Source organism: Bactrocera oleae, chromosome 4 (assembly GCF_042242935.1).
Source record: "Bactrocera oleae isolate idBacOlea1 chromosome 4, idBacOlea1, whole genome shotgun sequence".
Classification (NCBI taxonomy): Eukaryota; Metazoa; Arthropoda; class Insecta; order Diptera; family Tephritidae; genus Bactrocera; species Bactrocera oleae.
In genome coordinates, this window is record NC_091538.1 from 46,384,339 (window position 1) to 46,401,828 (window position 17,490).

General features: G+C 33.3%; 1 protein-coding gene across 1 annotated transcript; it reads left to right on the plus strand.

The window, feature by feature from the left end:
* Nucleotides 1-1,806: 1,806 nt before the first annotated feature.
* LOC106624038 (uncharacterized) lies at nt 1,807-14,850 on the plus strand. Its single transcript, XM_036362782.2, has 2 exons — nt 1,807-2,008; nt 13,140-14,850. Exons 1-2 carry the CDS (start codon nt 1,985-1,987, stop codon nt 14,457-14,459), a joined length of 1,344 nt encoding a protein of 447 aa, XP_036218675.2. The 5' UTR covers nt 1,807-1,984; the 3' UTR covers nt 14,460-14,850.
* Nucleotides 14,851-17,490: the final 2,640 nt, after the last annotated feature.

Sequence of the window (17,490 nt, forward strand, 5' to 3'; positions counted from 1 at the left end):
TGTGTGTTGTCATTCCGAATATATCTAGATAATTTACGTTTTTATTCACATTAACAACAGTAGCGAATGCTTTCGAGATGTCTCTGAACTAGAATGTCTCAACTAAATGGGGTAAACATAACAACATCCTATATTGAGGTAGCATTCAAATGAAAAGAACTGTGGCAAGAGTGCTGCCATATTGGTCAGTTTAAAAATTTAAATATGCACAAGGTAGATAAAATTACACACCTTGCAAACTGACAAACCGATTTTATTCCGAAATGCTGAATAACAATCACTGGACGTCGCTATAGTTCAGTTTGAAAATATCAAAACTACGACTACTTCACATAGAATGGCGTTTTGAAAGTCCTCAACTCTTAGCCAAAATTAGGTGAAATAGGTTGATATCATGCCTAGCCCTTACATACTGGATAAAATAATGATTTGCTTTTTTCCTTTTTTATGCTGTAAACAGGATGAATTAAGTTTGCCACCAATGTCCGTCTGTCCGTCTGCCTGTATATACAACAGAACCGCCGATATCGGATCATTATAGCATATAGCTGACATATAAACTGAACGATCAAAATATAGATCTTGTAAAGAAAAATTTTTTATTCGACAAGAATTGTTCACAAAACCTGGTATGGATTATTGTACAAGGCAATGCCACAATATCAGAATAAATTATTCAGATTGGACCTTTATAACATATATGTAGCTGTCATACAAACTGAATGATCGAAATCAAGTTCTTCTATAAAAACTTGTTTATTTGACAATTTTTTTAATTGTAAATAGGGTATTATATTGTAGTTTCGGTGCAGCCGAAGTTATCGTTTGTTCTTGTTATATTATCATATTATTGCTATTATCAAAAGTTTCACTTCATTTCTGTATAAAAAAAAATACATACTATATATGTATGTTATGCATTTGTCCTTTAGGTTGACTTTTAACAAAGTTAATGTGAGTTTGTACAAAAAATTGATTTCATAAGCCCACATTTTCCGCTAAGTTTTATCATGTTTTTATTTCATATGCATCGGTCAGAAACGAAGATATCTCACAAATATTAGGTGAGAATATGTCGCTGAGTTCAATGTGTTTAATTAAAACCTACAAGTGGACAATTTTGATCCACCATATTTTTTTATAATTTGAATAATAATATGTACGTATCACTTTAAAATACAAATATTTTTCTACAAATGCCAAAAACTTACTTGAAAACATTTATCCGGCAACACTCTTTTGTGCAGAGCTTTTTCGTGCATACTTCAGCGCTGCTCTCGCTAACAAAAATTCGTGCGCTCACTCTCTTGGTATACACGCTCTCTTGCGGAACACAATACTGTCGCTATCCGCGCTCAGCCTATCACTTTCGTTTTCATTTGCGAGCTTTTCTCCGCACTTATCGAATATTATGTCATTGCCAGTGGGTGCTTACCGTTAACAATGCGACTCAAGGTTGAAGCGATGTTGCAGACGTTTCTTTAGCTCAACTGCTGTCTTCAAAGCTCTTCGCCGCTCGGCTGCGTCACGCAACGCATGCGCGTCAGCGTTGCTTTGGCTACACACACACACATTTGATTAGCGGCCTTTTTGTTTTGTGTTTACTTTGGGCTCTTGAGCTTTTTGGTGCATTTGCCACCTACTTTGTTTACTTTTTAACGTCGCTCACATACATATGTATTTCTTTCTTCTCGCGGCGTATGACGGATTTTGACATTGTTGTCTGTGGTCGCTGCGGCTGCGCTGCATTTGCGGCGCTTTGCAATCGCATTGCGGGTATTTAACTGGAGTGTCAAAGAATTATAAAAACAGTTTTTTCCTCCACACGCTGGAGTACAAGTTGGTCTGCACGGCGCGTCAGCCGTTTCAAGTAGATTACATACGCGTTTAAAAATATATAACATACGGAAGTCTTCGTTCGAAAAGACGGAGCGTTCATTTCTGCGCTGAAGTTGTAAATTTTGTGTTTTAGGACACGGGAACGATGCGGTTCCAGCAGAGTCTAGTGGTAAATGTGCTGATCAATTGGAATTTTATGAAAAATAATATTAGAAAAATTAATACTAATAATGAGATAAGATTCTAAAAAGTGCTGACAGTGTTTATTAGTGTTGGTAGGCGTTTAAGTGATATGAAAATTGATAATTGATAATAATCCAGAAATGTTGCCAATTTGTTAGCTAAAAATATTATTTTGTTTGTGCTTAGATAGCGAACCTTGGCAGTTTATTTACATAACTATAACCCATTATCTGTTTAAAGCTACCAATTTACCGGCCAATTTTACGCCAACAAAACAACCTCCGAAATGTCAGAAAAAAACACTCGCTTTTCATGCTTCATGCGCCAACGAATGCTCAACAAGGCAACATCAGCGTTTGCAAGGCGCTGGCAGCCTTAATCAACGTCGGCAATAGTATTTATGCACATCAATATATATTTACGCCTTTTATTTGTGAGTTTGCAATTTAATAGCCAACGTTTTTCTGCACATTTGTTGCATTTAAAATGCACTTCCAGCTGTGAAATGCGGCATTCGAACGCTGCTTATATTCTGCACATTTCCTATGCGAATCGAATGCTATAGGAAGTATGTGCTGGTGTTTTTGTGTTTGTTGTTGTTGTATCTCTTTCAACAATAATTGCATTAATTGGTTTTTTTTTATTATTATTACTGCATGCGCATAACTAAAGACTTAACCATGGAACTAAAGACTCAAGCAGCAAACTTGGTTGGCAATGCAAGCACGGCTTGTCGATGACGTATGTAGAAGACTCACTCATATTTGTTTTTCTTTGGAAAGTTTTTTTCTTCACACTTTCGTTCAGTAAAGTGAGTTAGCTTGTACTAAACTTCTCTCGCAGATCTAATGAACTTTCGAAATATACATTTCAATGCCATAAATTGATAATTCCTTCTATACAAACAATGGTCATTCACTCTTGTTTGTTTATATGCTATATACATACATTATCTAAGTTTGGTGTATTTTTGTCAAATAGATTTGTATTTTTATCACAATAATAACTTTTAAGACCCTATCTTTTATAGAAGCTTACTTTTCTTTGAGTTATAGGTCTATAGTGGTTTCTGAGTAATTGAAATAGCAAGGAATAAAATATGGAATGGATATGAAATTATTAGTTTGCGAAAATTTTTAATACGGAATTCTTTTTCAATAGAGCTCCCATCTAAAGTGAAAAAAATTCTGACGATTTATTTGTAATATTTTTTTTCAACTAATTTTTTCAAGTCACTTTTAAATTAGTGTTCATATATGCTTACGACTAGACAGACGTTACTATTTAATTTGTTCAAGACCGGAAATATAACTATCAACCCACGTACTTAAGGTTATACTTAGAAACGGGCTGTATTTTACATAAAAAGTTCTGTAGTAACTGAGCTAAAGAATCGAGTTAATTCTTACATTCAGTGAAAATTTTTGATCTCAAGAGTTAAGCTTGATTAATATGAAAAATGTTCACTTCATTTCTGTATCAAAAACGCAAAATATAATTGTTAAGCTTCATATGTATCATAACTAATTAGCTGTAATCAATGCAAATCCATTCATCGTGCGTTGTGGAAGCTTTATGAATACATTATGCATATTGGGAATCAAAATTTAGAAAAAAGAAGAAAAAACGTTATCTTCGATCAAAGCTATAATAATACAATACAGTTCACAGGTGCATTTCTTTTAGCAACTATATGTATAACTAAATCTGACGATGAAACCGGCCAATGGTTTATATCCAACAAAAAACGTTTTGCTAGTTCTTTTTAGCCACGTTGTTTGATATAAACAACCTTAAAGTCGATTTGGATTACTTAATAAGGAAAAAAGATTTTTTTATGGGTGAGGAAAACAGGACGTGTGGCAAATTGTAAAAAAAAAGTAAAGTAAAAATTATATTTAATATAACGTATTTGTAATTTATTGCTCATGCAACTTAGCATTGCGTTCTATAATTAATAATTTTGATATCTTCGCAATTTTCACCTCGAATACAGATCTCAATATCGGCTGTTCCACAATATAAGTAAGCAAACGAAAAAATAAATGGTTCCGCGGAATAAGTATGGGCTTTTCGGTTTCTGCTCATATATGATTTGTTGCTTTTGTTTTTTGCTATATTTGTGTATATCAACGTGATTTATCAATTTGTTAATTAATATGCAATACTAAAATTTACATATTTACGTTTGTGCGAGTAAAACCGTAAAAAAAAACAAAAATTGCATAATGCGCTAATACATTGACACTACAAATGTGACAATGTCATTAACACTTTCCACCTAACTTCGCTGCACAATGGCATAAAATGACGAAAATTACAAAAACACATCGATAATAAATCTACTAAATTGCAAATCTTTTAAAAATAGCTATAAAATAAATTTGTCTAACCTTATAAAAAATTAAAAATATATAAGGCTTTTTAAACAATTCGTTTTCAGATTGATTGTTTAAATTTTAATTAATGAAATCACGATGGTACCAAAATCCTTCGTGACACTGATCATGTCACAAAATTTAATGGGCAGTAGTTCTCGATGAGAATCTGATGGTATATCGCTCTTTCTTTTTTTTTTTTTGTCTGACGTACTAATTACTTACTTGCTTACTGCTAACTGACAATTAGCATTGTGTTTTGAAACTATATATTTTTTTTTGTATATGAATTAGTTTGCTAAAAGTACCATTAAATTACTTTTAATTTTTTCGATACGTGCCAACGCTATTCAGCACCATAAAATAAATGGTTATCGCTTAGATTTTGGTGTTACGTTTGTAATTTTTGTTGCGATATTTCTCCGAAAATTTAATACTCTGTATTAATTTTTATCACTGCTTTGTTCAATATTATCTATTTTAGTTAACTGAAAATAAAGAATGAGGGCAAGTTTTGCAATTAACATCTCTTAAAGATAATGGTCAAAATTTTGTTGTTAAAATGAACAAGTATGGATAAAAATATATAACTAAGCCTTCTTTGGCAACCATAAATCGAAGTAGGTATGCAGTATACCTATATACAGACGCACCATTTTTGATTTATTATATATTTAGAAGTAGATAAGAACTGAAGATGATCTTAGCTATGCTATGTCGGCAAATACCTTGCAATGCAATAATACCAAAGACCTTAAATTTTTCTAATTTGGTATTTCATTATAGAAATGTTGTTTCAGAAAATATGTCTCAAAAGAGAAACTCAAAATACATTTTTACTATTTAGTACAGACTTAACTTTCTATCTATCTACCCAAATTATAATAATAACACTGGCAATATAACAACTATGTTGGCATTTTTATACCCAGAACAGGGTATAAGAGAAGTTATATCCACTTGCACGTCAGAAAAATACGTTTTAGTTTTTTAAAGAATTTCACACAATTTTATGTGCTGTAACTCTCGGTGATTCACTTTGAAATATTTTGGATTCTCTTGATCCCGTTGATGATCTAAAGGAAGACCTTCGAAAAAAGGTGGCGATAAAAATTATTAAGAATCCAAATATCAAAAAAAAAAATAGTACAATATATTAATACAGGTAATGATCGAATAACTATTAATAACGATTCAAAGAAATTTTCCTTACCGACTCTAAAAACAGCGTTTGGAGAAAAGCAGTTTTGAGAGCCGATTACACTTAATTAAAAAATTCTTAAAAATACACTGCCTCTAATTTTTACCGCATAAATTTAGCTCCGGTTCAGCCGAAGTTAACGTATTTCTTTCCTAATTACTTATGACAAAATTTGTTGATAATTTAACGGAACAAAAATATTTTTATTTATAAAGAGCAAAACCAAATACATTCAAATTGCCGTTTTTGCTAAAAGCTAACTAATATAACTTTTGTTCATTCTAACATATTTTAAACTTAACACATTGAAGTCGTAAACTTCACAAACTTTTTAAGATATTTGTAACTAATTTTAGATACAAAGTAAATATATTCTCTACCAATGCTTTTATAAGAGAGTTGTGGAGTATATTTAATATTTTGTACATATTTTTGGAGTTATTACCTATTAAATGTTAAAAAAAACACATTACATAAAAACTTGCTCCAATTTTACCGATTATGCCATAGCACGATGATATATGCGTGTCTGTGTACATATATAAATATTAGTCAGTATTGAAGTACACAAGAAAAGTACCATTTTTCTATTTGCGGTAAAATGATAAATCGAGCAGCATTTATTAACAGCGCGAGGTTCAACTGGATGCATGCAAATAAGCTGTGCATACATATACGTATGTACATATATAAATACTTGTATGTGTGTTTGTATCGCACTTTCACTATCAACGAGTTGCCCACATGCAATTAGCACTTTTTGCGCTCCACTCTGCCGTACTAAGGTAAGCTTATATAAAAGCACATATACATACGCACACACATCCAGCTGATTGCAAAAAGACACTACGTCATCGAATTTCACGTGCTGCCGGTCGGCCACTGCCGTTACTGTATTTATGTCCATACTCGCCTATTTCGTAACTCTTCCGCAAAGCAATCATATCTCACTGGAAACTTGCCCATCCACTTGTATCATTTTTATTTCCAATTGCAAATGTGTGATAATTTATAAATACTTTTCTTTTCATTTTCTACTTTTTATTTAGGTATAACGAAAAGTGCATTTACTTTCATTGCAATAAAATGCTACATTGAATTGTGGCAATGTGGAGTTGCACGCTCGCTAACAGCAGTTTTTGGAGCTTGTTTCGTAAGTGACTTAAAGTTGTCCAATTGTGTGGATAACTTAATCACTTTTCTTGCATCGAGTTTGCTGCTTAAGTCTTTTGACATAAGTCTCTAGAAAGTGTGCCAACTGTGGTAAAATCAGATTGTTGTGGACACTTGGGTGGAGTTTCTTTACAAGTGAAAGAAAAATATAAATTTGTCAACAAAAAAGGTTTTAAATATAGGGTAATAAGAATAAGTGTGAAAATAATATTTAAAAGGCGTTTAGTTGTGATATGTATAACATATGTTTTCGACATTTGTCTCTCTGTTTTACTTCGCTGCATCTTTATTTTCCGAAACTAAACTGATATTGTATATATATCTGTTATTTTGTTGTTACTAAAGCAAATCTTACAAAATCACTGATAGTGTCATAAATTGTGGTCAACAAAACAAAACAAAACCACTGTAGACCAGTGATTTTAAACAATAAGGATATCGAATTCCAATGGATTGAGAATCTATTGAAAATATTTTGATATTAGTATTTTATTTGTTGCAAACAGTTTTAAAAATATTTTTGTTCGAATATTTTGGTCGTAGATTGCCAATACTTTAAAACTCTATATAATTATATCTAAAATAAAGGTCTAATTAGAATTGTCTAGTCTAGACGACTCACTATCCCCTTTTTGGAATTAGTTCATTCATATTTCAAGAGTATAAGAAAATAATAAATTCGTATAGCTTTATTTATACCCTTGTGGTCATTTCAAAATTAAAGCAATGACGAATTCTTAAGTAGTACAAATATCATTATCCTACGACGTTTGACTTTTGAAAAATCCTTTTAGGGAGATAGTTGTGAGTATCAAAACTATTGAAATATAAGAAGTTGATTTGTTTCAAATTTTTGACTTTTCAAAGTAATAAACTACGATTAAGATTATAAAGCTCGATATTGTAATTTTAGTATCAAAGGAAAGGCAAGATTTATACATCTCATTTCAGGTAGCACAAACCAATATGTATGTTTGTATGTTGTCGGATTAATATATAAGTTATATTTTTATTGTGTGAAATTTTTAACGAACTATTCTTCCTATTCTATTCCAATTTACTAGCCATTCATGAAAATTTTGCTTCTTTTACGCGTAAAATAAAAAAAAAGAATATTGCTTTCCCCTGAATAATTTCTAATAGAACTAAAATATCAATGAATTCCTATAAAAAAAGAGTTGAAGGGTTTGAAATCTGACTGATTTCTTCAATAATTTTCTATGCTTGTTCATAAAAGGCAATAACAGTTCCATTAGTCTTTGTGAAAAGTGGCAACTAATTTACATTTGAATTAATTAAAAAGGCTACGTTGTTGCAAATTATTAAATTCAACACAAAACAGTAGTGGAAATTTATGCTAACGAAACATAACCTCAAAACAAACTAGGCAAAATTAAACGAACAAATAATTTATGCGTTTGTAATAAACTTGGTTGATAAATGTATGGCAACATGAGTCAACAAAATTCGAAAAATATGCGATTTAAATTGGGTTAGCCCAGGCCTGAAAATAAGAAGAAGTATAGAAAGCAGAGGACAAATAAAAGCACATTCAAAGTGCAATTTAATTGTGTAAACAAATTTATAAACACAAGTAATGATGATATGCCTATAAAATAACGCAATAAAATTTAGTTGTCGGACAATTGAGGGAGGAGAGGGAGCAACATTGCTAAATCAATGAGCAGTTTGCCAGAAAGTAAAATTAACAAAATAACAAAGGCAATTGAAAGTCATAGTGCAATAGATGAAATGACCACAATAGATTGAGTTGAATGGTCATTAATATGCTTATTGTTGTTATTTTTTATAATAAATAAATATCTTTAAGTATTTTGCCAGGCACGCTCCACAGCAAACATCAAGCAGCAGCTGACAGCTACTTTATAATTGTAATCTTTAGTTCACATGAAATTTGCTTTGGTTTTGGAGCTTCTGCCATTAACGCTTTTATTTTCATATAAAAAAAGCATACTGATATTCACAAATATTAAATAAGTGCCTGTCGTATGGAGCAACCGCAAATCAACCTTTTGGTTATTCGTTTGTTTTTTGAAATTTCCCGAGATGAGCTGATGATATCACATGCCTTGATGAAATGATGCTCGCTGAGCTTAAATAATATTGTTACAAAATTGCTGTACGCAAGAGTATTTCTGAAACACAATTTTATTTCTTATTTCTCCACGATCTATGTTTTAAACGCACAATAACAAAATCCGAACTAAATTTGTAAACAATTTGCTACCGAGAAAATAACAAAACAAAACAAAATAAAGCAAAATTGTTAAGTTCGGCTGCGCTGACGCTATGATACCCTTTACAAGTGCATTTCTTATAGCAACTATATGTGTAACTAAAACTTAGACGTAACCGGCCAACGTTTAACATTCAATGGATAAAGTTTTGCTAATATTTTTTAGTCACTTTGTTTAATATAAACAACCTTAAAGTCGAATTACCTAATAAGAAAAAAGTTGTTTTTTTATTAAGATCTTTAACTTTATTTTGAGCGGTCAGTTTGTATGGCAGCTATATACCACAGTGGTCCGATATCGGCAATTTCGGCAAATGAGCAGTTTCTTTGGGAGAAAAATGTATACATTTTCAGATAGATATTTCAAAAACTGAGAGACTAGTTTGTGTATATACAGACAGTCTGACGAACAGATGGATCTGGTTAAAACGGCTTACCTCGTCAGAGTGATCATTTATGTATATACTTTATATTTATTTATATATCTTATTTAGGGTATAATAAAACATTCATAAACAAAAAAATATTAAAACGCCAAAACATAACCTCATATCGCGCTATGCAAGAGCGACTCGTAGTGCCGATGTGATAAAAGCAGCAAAGGTTGCAAGATTAAAGTCATTTCATGGTTTTAAAAATTACTTGCATTCGGTCATGAACAGACAGCGTAACAGTGAGGTAAGCAACGAAGAAAGCACCAACAACTACAACTACAGCAACCCCGTTAAATATAGCACAATTGTTAGTGTCAGTGTGCCGTTGGTGGCTGCAACCTAAATTAACAGTAATTTGCCATACTTTTACCAATATAAATAGGTAGATTATTTAATAGTTGCATATTTACAGTAGGCACTGTAATATTTTTAGCTGTTTGCTAACATTGTTGAACTTTGGTAAAGTGCGGCGCGTTCAACACGGCACGCTGCCAGGCCACAAGCGGAAATTAATTTCAGCATTTGTTTTTGTTGCTTTGTGCATTGCGGCTCTTGTTGTTGGTTGTTATTTTAAGCGCCATAAATTAACCGTATTTCATTGTAATTTTGCTAGCAAAAGATTATACAAAGTTAAATTACTTATTATTACATAAATGGCGTTCACTATCGCAAATTATTCATTTTGTTGTGATTTTTTTATGTTTTTATATTATCCTCGACCATTGGAGGTAATAAATTAATTGTACTTGTTTTTACCCAACATGAGGGTGCTAATTTTCAACGGTTAAAAGTTTAATAAGTATTGTTGTAGCAAGCTTTGGTTTATTCGTTGTCACCTCGAGGGTATTTGAGTTAAATATTTTATAATGTTATATGAAAGGAACTGGTGTTTAAATAGCAGTTATCAAATTTAATTTATATTTTCTTAAATATAATATCATTTGAAGTGGTAAAATTTTCGAATAAATTATTGCTTTTAGTTATTTATAATGTATGTTTTATTTAACTCTATTAAATCCGGACAAGAATTTAAAATACACACAATATAAATCTAAAATAAGCCTACTTAGTTAATTCTTTTACCTTAATAAAAACTTTTGAAATAAAGTGTAAAAATAGTATAAGTCGACATATGTCAATATGAACAATTAGAAATATTTTGATCACCTTATTCAAGACTCGACATTGTGCTTTACCTTAGCAATATTTTAGAAAAATAAGCTCAAAATATCCATTTTAACTTAAGTCGTCTTAAGAAACTTTGACATAGTTCATTAAAATTTTCAGTGATAGCCTTCTCATTTGACACAAATTACTTACTTTAATAATACATCTCGAAATTTGTTATCAAAAAATAATAACAGCAGCATAATCTGTTTAATATATAATAATTATAATCTTTTATATAAATGAGTAAATAAGGAGACAGTATTTTCTATGTGGAAGAGCAACTGTCTATTGCTATAAATTACACTATATTATACTCATTTTTGGTTCAAAATTTCACCTATGCTTTATACGAACTAAGTTTCATGATGATGAATTACAGCTCGTTTGAACTTCGCTTATGTTTAAAATCCATACTAAAAATTATGCGTTTTTATACCTTGTGTATAAATGTAATGTTTGCCACAAAGTTTGTTGCATTTAGAAGGAAACGTCGGAGACTTTATAAAATATATATATAAATGATCACAGTGGTGAGTTGAGTTGATTTAGCCCTGCCCGTCTGTCTATATATACTCGAATTAGTCTCAGTTTTTAAATATCGTTCTGACATTTTGCACACATCGTTTTCTCCTTAAGAATCAGCTTATTTGTCATATACCCATTCTACCGCCCCTTACTAAGTCAGAACCAATTTTTAGATAGCAAATGCCTTCGTTAGTATCTGATTTTCCATAAATATAAAAAAAAACCAATTTAAGTCTTAACTGCTTAGCTGCACTATTTTTATATAATATTGAGATCCTCAAAAAATTATTATTTAGTATACAAATTTATGGAAAATTAACTAGCACATGCCGTCTCGAAAAAGCTTTGTAAGTAAGTTTTAATAAGTTATTTGATCATATATTTTATTTATGACTGAAATTTTCGAATACATTCGTTCTAGTGGAGCATTTTATGCTCGAAAAATTTCATTCCGTTATTGACAAAATAAATATCGTGTAAAAATCACCTAAACGAAAAACAAGTCAAAATTGAAGTTTTTACACTTGGTGTTCATTTTTAGTGAAATACTACATAGAAAATGTATATGTTTTGTTTTCGATAGTCACAAAAAGGCCTTTGTTGACTAAAAGTTTTTAAATTTACATTGTGTCTGATAAACTTTTTATATATTTTCTTTAAATTATATATCTTTGGAAATCAAAATTAACCGACAATTAGCTTTCCGAATTAATAACACTGTACAACGCCCGGCTGATATTTCGAAGATCCAACTTTAGCCTCTTAAAGCATCTCCAATTACAACTCGACTGAAAAATGATAGACATCATTGAAATCAGGGGAAAATGTAGATTATGTCCTCATTTCTAGTTTTTTAGTTGTTTACGTACCAGAACGAATAATGATGTTTGGAATAAACTCAATTTCCAACATAGAAGGCAAATATTTCAAATTTGGAGGTTTACTTCGAAATTACTTAAGACTCAATCTTTCGGTACAAATTGGTTTAGTACAATATTCAGCAAAAAAGTGTTTTTTTTTAATTGATGAAAGTTTTCCTCACGCCAAGGAGATAATATTTAATCTGTTTGTACCACCTTTAATGACAGATTTATCTCCAGTGAATATAATTCATCTATTTCTTTTGATTTTTTAACAAAATTGACTTATAACTACAAGTATGTCTTTTATAAATAATTTGACCGCAGCACCAATTTTTATTTACAACAAATTATCTTGTAGACAAATTTTATTTATTATATTATATAATACCTTTTGTCTGATTAACACGCAATAACTGTTAACGTTCATATTTTCGAATAGTAATTATTACATTTCAGCGCTAATTTCTGGGAAGCCGGATTAAAGTGACCTTAGATTTTTATTAAATATTTTTTTGTTATCTTTTTTCCCAAATTTGTTGACAAGCATATATTTCACTAATTAATGAACTCTTTTGTTGCTATTGTTGTTATGAAATATTTTTGAAACTGTTACATTTTTTGCTTTGCATCAACCTTGTCGACCAGACACCCACAATCGCAATTCCCATTTTGAGAAATTACATAACATTTCAATATAACAATACACAACAACACACATGTAAGCTTGAATGTAAGTTTGTATGTGATGTATATTGCGGTCAGCGCTCCTTCACTGCGTTATGCAAATTTGGAATGGTTCAGCAGCCCAGTTGCTGATCACCGAAGACAGCCAGCACGATCAACCGCAAGCTCGCTTTCAGCATATTAACCTCATTTGCAGACAGCGATGCCAGACAATGACCTTTTTAAGGGGTGGTCACGGTTATTTATGAATTCTGCTTATGACCTCAATTATATAGTAACTTACATCCTGCTTTTAACAATTTTGCATGTTTATTTGTGAAGGCATAGAAATTTACAAATGTATAGAGTATATCTATATACCGCATTCTCGACATTATTTCTCACTTTTATTATAATTTCTATTAAAGCTCTCATACTGAATCTCTTCCACAGTTTTGTGCCCTTGGTACGCTCTCCCTACTCACACTTGGCGCCGGCAAGGCGCTGATCGATCAGCAGACCGCCGAATCGCAAGCGAAGAGTGTCACCGTTGCTCAGCAACGCATCGGCTGGGACCACGATCAGCATGAGGTGCACGAACACCACCATCACGAGCATCATCACGATCCGGGCTTCTGGAAGAAGAAAGTGACATGGAAAGAAGGCTGGAAAAAGATTTGGAAACCAGCGAAGAAACAAATTTGGAATCCCTCATGGAAGCAAATCTGGAAACCGATTTGGGTGGCAGTTAAGGTGCCCGCTTGGAAGGATATCAAAGTGCCGGCGTGGAAGCAAGTGTGGAAGCCCATTTGGAAGGAGATAAAGGTGCCCGCGTGGAAGGAAATACAAGTACCGGATTGGAAGAAGATTTGGAAGCCAGTGTGGGTGCCAACGAAAGTGCCCGCATGGAAGGACATACAAGTGCCAGCGTGGAAGCAAATTTGGGTGCCAGTATGGAAGGAAATACAAGTGCCAGCATGGAAGGAAATACAAGTACCAGAGTGGAAGCAATACTGGACGCCAGAGTGGATTAAGGTGGGTGTACCTGGTGAGAAGTATTTGGGTAAAGACCCTGAAGGTTGGGAATATACCAGTCATGATTTGTGGAAGAAGAAGTTGGTTTGGAAATCACATTGGAAGAAGATTTGGAAGCCAGCAAAGAAGCAAATTTGGGTACCAAGCAAAAAATTGGAATGGAAGGACGAATGGAAGCAAATCTGGAAACCGGCGAAAAAGCAGATCTGGGTTGATGACAAGAAATTGGAATGGAAGGAAGCGTGGAAACAAATCTGGAAGCCAGCTAAGAAACTCATTTGGATTCCCGACAAGAAACTCGAATGGAAAGAATCTTGGGTGCAAATTTGGAAACCGGCGAAAAAACAAATTTGGGTCGAAGACAAAAAACTTGAATGGAAGGAAGCATGGAAACAGATTTGGGTGCCTGGGTGGAAGGAAATTTGGGTGCCTGCTTGGAAGAAAATCTGGCGACCGGTTATCATATCCGAATGGTTCCCCACACCCGATCATCATGATCACCACCACGAGCACGTAGAGCATGGCTGGGATCGCAAAGATGTCCAGACGCAGGATAGTAATAAAGTGGTGTGGAAACGCGATGACAAAGCGACACAACTCAAGCCCGTTGCCACAGTCGATTTTCAATCAGCAAAAGCGACTGAGGTGCGAACATCCGCCGCGGTGGGTATAAAACCTGCAGCTGCAGCGGCGGTGGCGCAAACGCCAGGTCAGGGCCTCAAGTTCCCTGGTGCGTAAATTATTGCGTTGCACAAAATTTTTGTTGTTACATTTCACATCAGTTAAACGCATTTTTTGTTGTACTTGTAAATAGGTATTCCAGTCGTTAGTTTTTAAGTCGCTTCACAAATCGTAATTTTATTTAAATTTATTTAGTTTTAATCCACTCCCCCCTACCAACCATTCCTTTCGCCCTTCCATTCGTACCAATGCATAAGAATTCTTTTTTATAACTTTTGTATTATTTTAATTTAATTATATATACTTATATTATACTTATGCCACGATTATGACAAGTAAATATAAATATTTAATTTATATCTAAGTTGTTTCGGTTAATTTCATTTTATTAATATTTAATTAAACATATGAAGTTGTCATCATGTACGAGTAGAGTTGAGTGAAATAATAAAAATTGTTAATTATTTTTTATACCATAATAAATAATGAAGATATAGTTTCAATATTTTCGAATTTTAGCAATTTACCCTGCAATTAACTCTTCAAAGATATTCGGAGCATTGCGGCGAGTTTTACTTTTGGGCGGTACGATAGGCGCCTAGCCTACGATTGAAAATGCGGTTAGTGGCACTGGGGACGGCATAGTTGTGATCCAGTGCTTTGTCATGGTTGAGAAACACTTTTTTCTTCGTCAAAAGATATTTTCTGCAGTTCGGCTTAGATTTTGTATTTTGCCAATAAGTCTGCGCTTTTCCAGATGATCGATGTATGTTAACCTTCGTCGGAGCAGGTTCGCTAAAGCCTACTGTCTCGACTATTTCTAGATTTCTGGTGTGTAACAGTGCATCCATGTATCAGTGACGGTCCGTTAAACGACTCAAAAACTTCTACGGATAATGCTTAAACAGTTTCAAGACACATGAGTGGCCTTACGGTTACGCTTGCTATTCAGCGTGAGTAAACACGTCATCTACATATAGCGGTATAGCGGCGACAACTTTTTTCCGATATTTTACTCAGAATATGACACTCGTGGTCTTTTGATATGCTTGCTGTCGCAGCTTTCCCGCGTACCTTCAATCTGCCTGGCAGACCGCAGACCGTGGACTTTTGTCATTTTACATTATCCTTCGTGGTAGTCGTTTTCCAGGCATCTGTGCCTGTGTGTGTGTGTCTTATTAAAAACCGACGTGCGACCACACAGAATCTCGATAAACCAACTTCTTACGGTCGATATCGAAGCACTCACCATACACATACTGTACAGCATCCAAGCCTTCTTTGATTTCAATGCGGAAGTTTTATTCCAAACAAGTAAAGAAGAGCTAAGTTCGGGTGTCAACGAACATGTTATACTCTTGCAATGGATCAAAGCTGGCTAAATACCTTCAGGTATTAGAATTTGCTCTCTGAGTTTAATTCAGATAGCTCACATACCATCATTAATATAAAACAACTGTAACAATAAGGTACCGAAATATGGGTTTTCATCTAAAAGTGGTCGGTGCCACGCCAATTGTACAATTTTTGTATTGACTCCCGTATACCTTAATTGTGTGTTACCATCCAATATGTTAAAATTAAAGTCTCTGATTTGTGTTTATTTAATGAGTTATCGGTCTTTTAGTAATTTAATTAAAACAGTTATATGGGGAGTAGGCGGGGTTATCACCACATTTCATCCATTTTCACACTGTCGGTCGGGGTGCTTAGAAGATTTGTTCAGTGCGAATTTGGTTATAATAGTGTAAATGGTTTAGGAGATATGTATATTAAACCTATTAGAGGGCGGGGCAACGCAAAATTTTTTTAAACTGCAGATGCCCCTTTCTAATGAGATTCGTTATACAAAATAAAATTCTTTTATCTTATTGTGGAGCTTAGTTATAGCAATTTATTGCTTTACGATTAATGACGTGGCAGTGGTCCGATTACGTCCATCTACAATACCAACCGTCTAACGAAGAAACATGTGTACTAAGTTTCATTAAGGTATCTCAATTTTTACTTAAGTTACGCACAAACGGTCGCACGAACGGACGGGCAGTAACCCGGATTTCAAATCGTCTCTTCATCCTGATCATTTATGTATATATAACGCTATATCTAACTCGATTAGTTGTAGTTGCAAGAGTATAAAAATATAATTGACAAAGCGATGTTGTTTTTTTCAATTTTTCTAAAACCCATGCTTCATTCCAAACCACTTTTATTTGGAATTGAACTTAAAAATGTTTACCAATTTGAAGGTGGCATAAAACATTTGCCTTTGCAGTTAGTTATTAATAGCCGATATATTTTATTAATGACGTATACGTTTTCGTCTTCATCAGCGAAGTAATGGACAACTGATTTGAGTAGAGTCCACAACAGCAGGACATTAGTTGTGTTTCTTTCGCACTAGTTGACACCAAATCTAAGCCGAATACTGAGTAATCCACATCATATGTATATTAGGACGATCATGCGGAAACTCTTATAAAGTGTTTGCTTTAGCGAGATAAAACCTCAATTTTGAGATTCTTATGGAATCAAAAGCAGCACTTTGTTGTAATAAGTAGAGATCTTTGGCCTTGACCTACTTAATCTTCACCCTAAAATCCCCCCACTCGCTATTCAAAATGCACTTTATTTGTTGCTCTAGACAATGTTTGGTATTTTATTTGGAAAGTGTAATGCATTTCATATTAAACCTGCGAATGGTCATTCGGGACTGTTCTTCTCTTTTTCTTCGAAGAAATTAACCTCTTACACTTCGAAAGTAGGCAGTAATATAGTAGGTCACTAAAAGCCAAGTCGTCTAACACGGAAGTCTTATGTAGCATTGCACTACTTGAGTACAGTTGTGGCGGGGATGACAATTGCGTGGTACAGTTCTGTAGAGACGAACTTTTAAAACTCATCAAAAATTTATATTCGAAAAAAATAGAGGGCAACAGTAGGAAATGATTCATTTCTAAGTGTGTCCTATAAGAGATATATGGTAGCGATATTTGCAAGTTAGATATTTTTGTAAAAGATGGAACTATAGATTAATTTCTGGTGCATTTGAAAGACTGTCTATAAAAACAACATACACTGCTATAAA

What these genes read in the sequence shown, in the direction of transcription:
- LOC106624038 (XM_036362782.2), top strand. Translation starts at nt 1,985, where the DNA reads ATGCGGTTCCAGCAGAGTCTAGTG. An exon ending in GGTTCCAGCAGAGTCTAGTG is followed by an intron (nt 2,009 to 13,139) that starts GTAAATGTGCTG and finishes TCTCTTCCACAG; the next exon opens with TTTTGTGCCCTTGGTACGCT.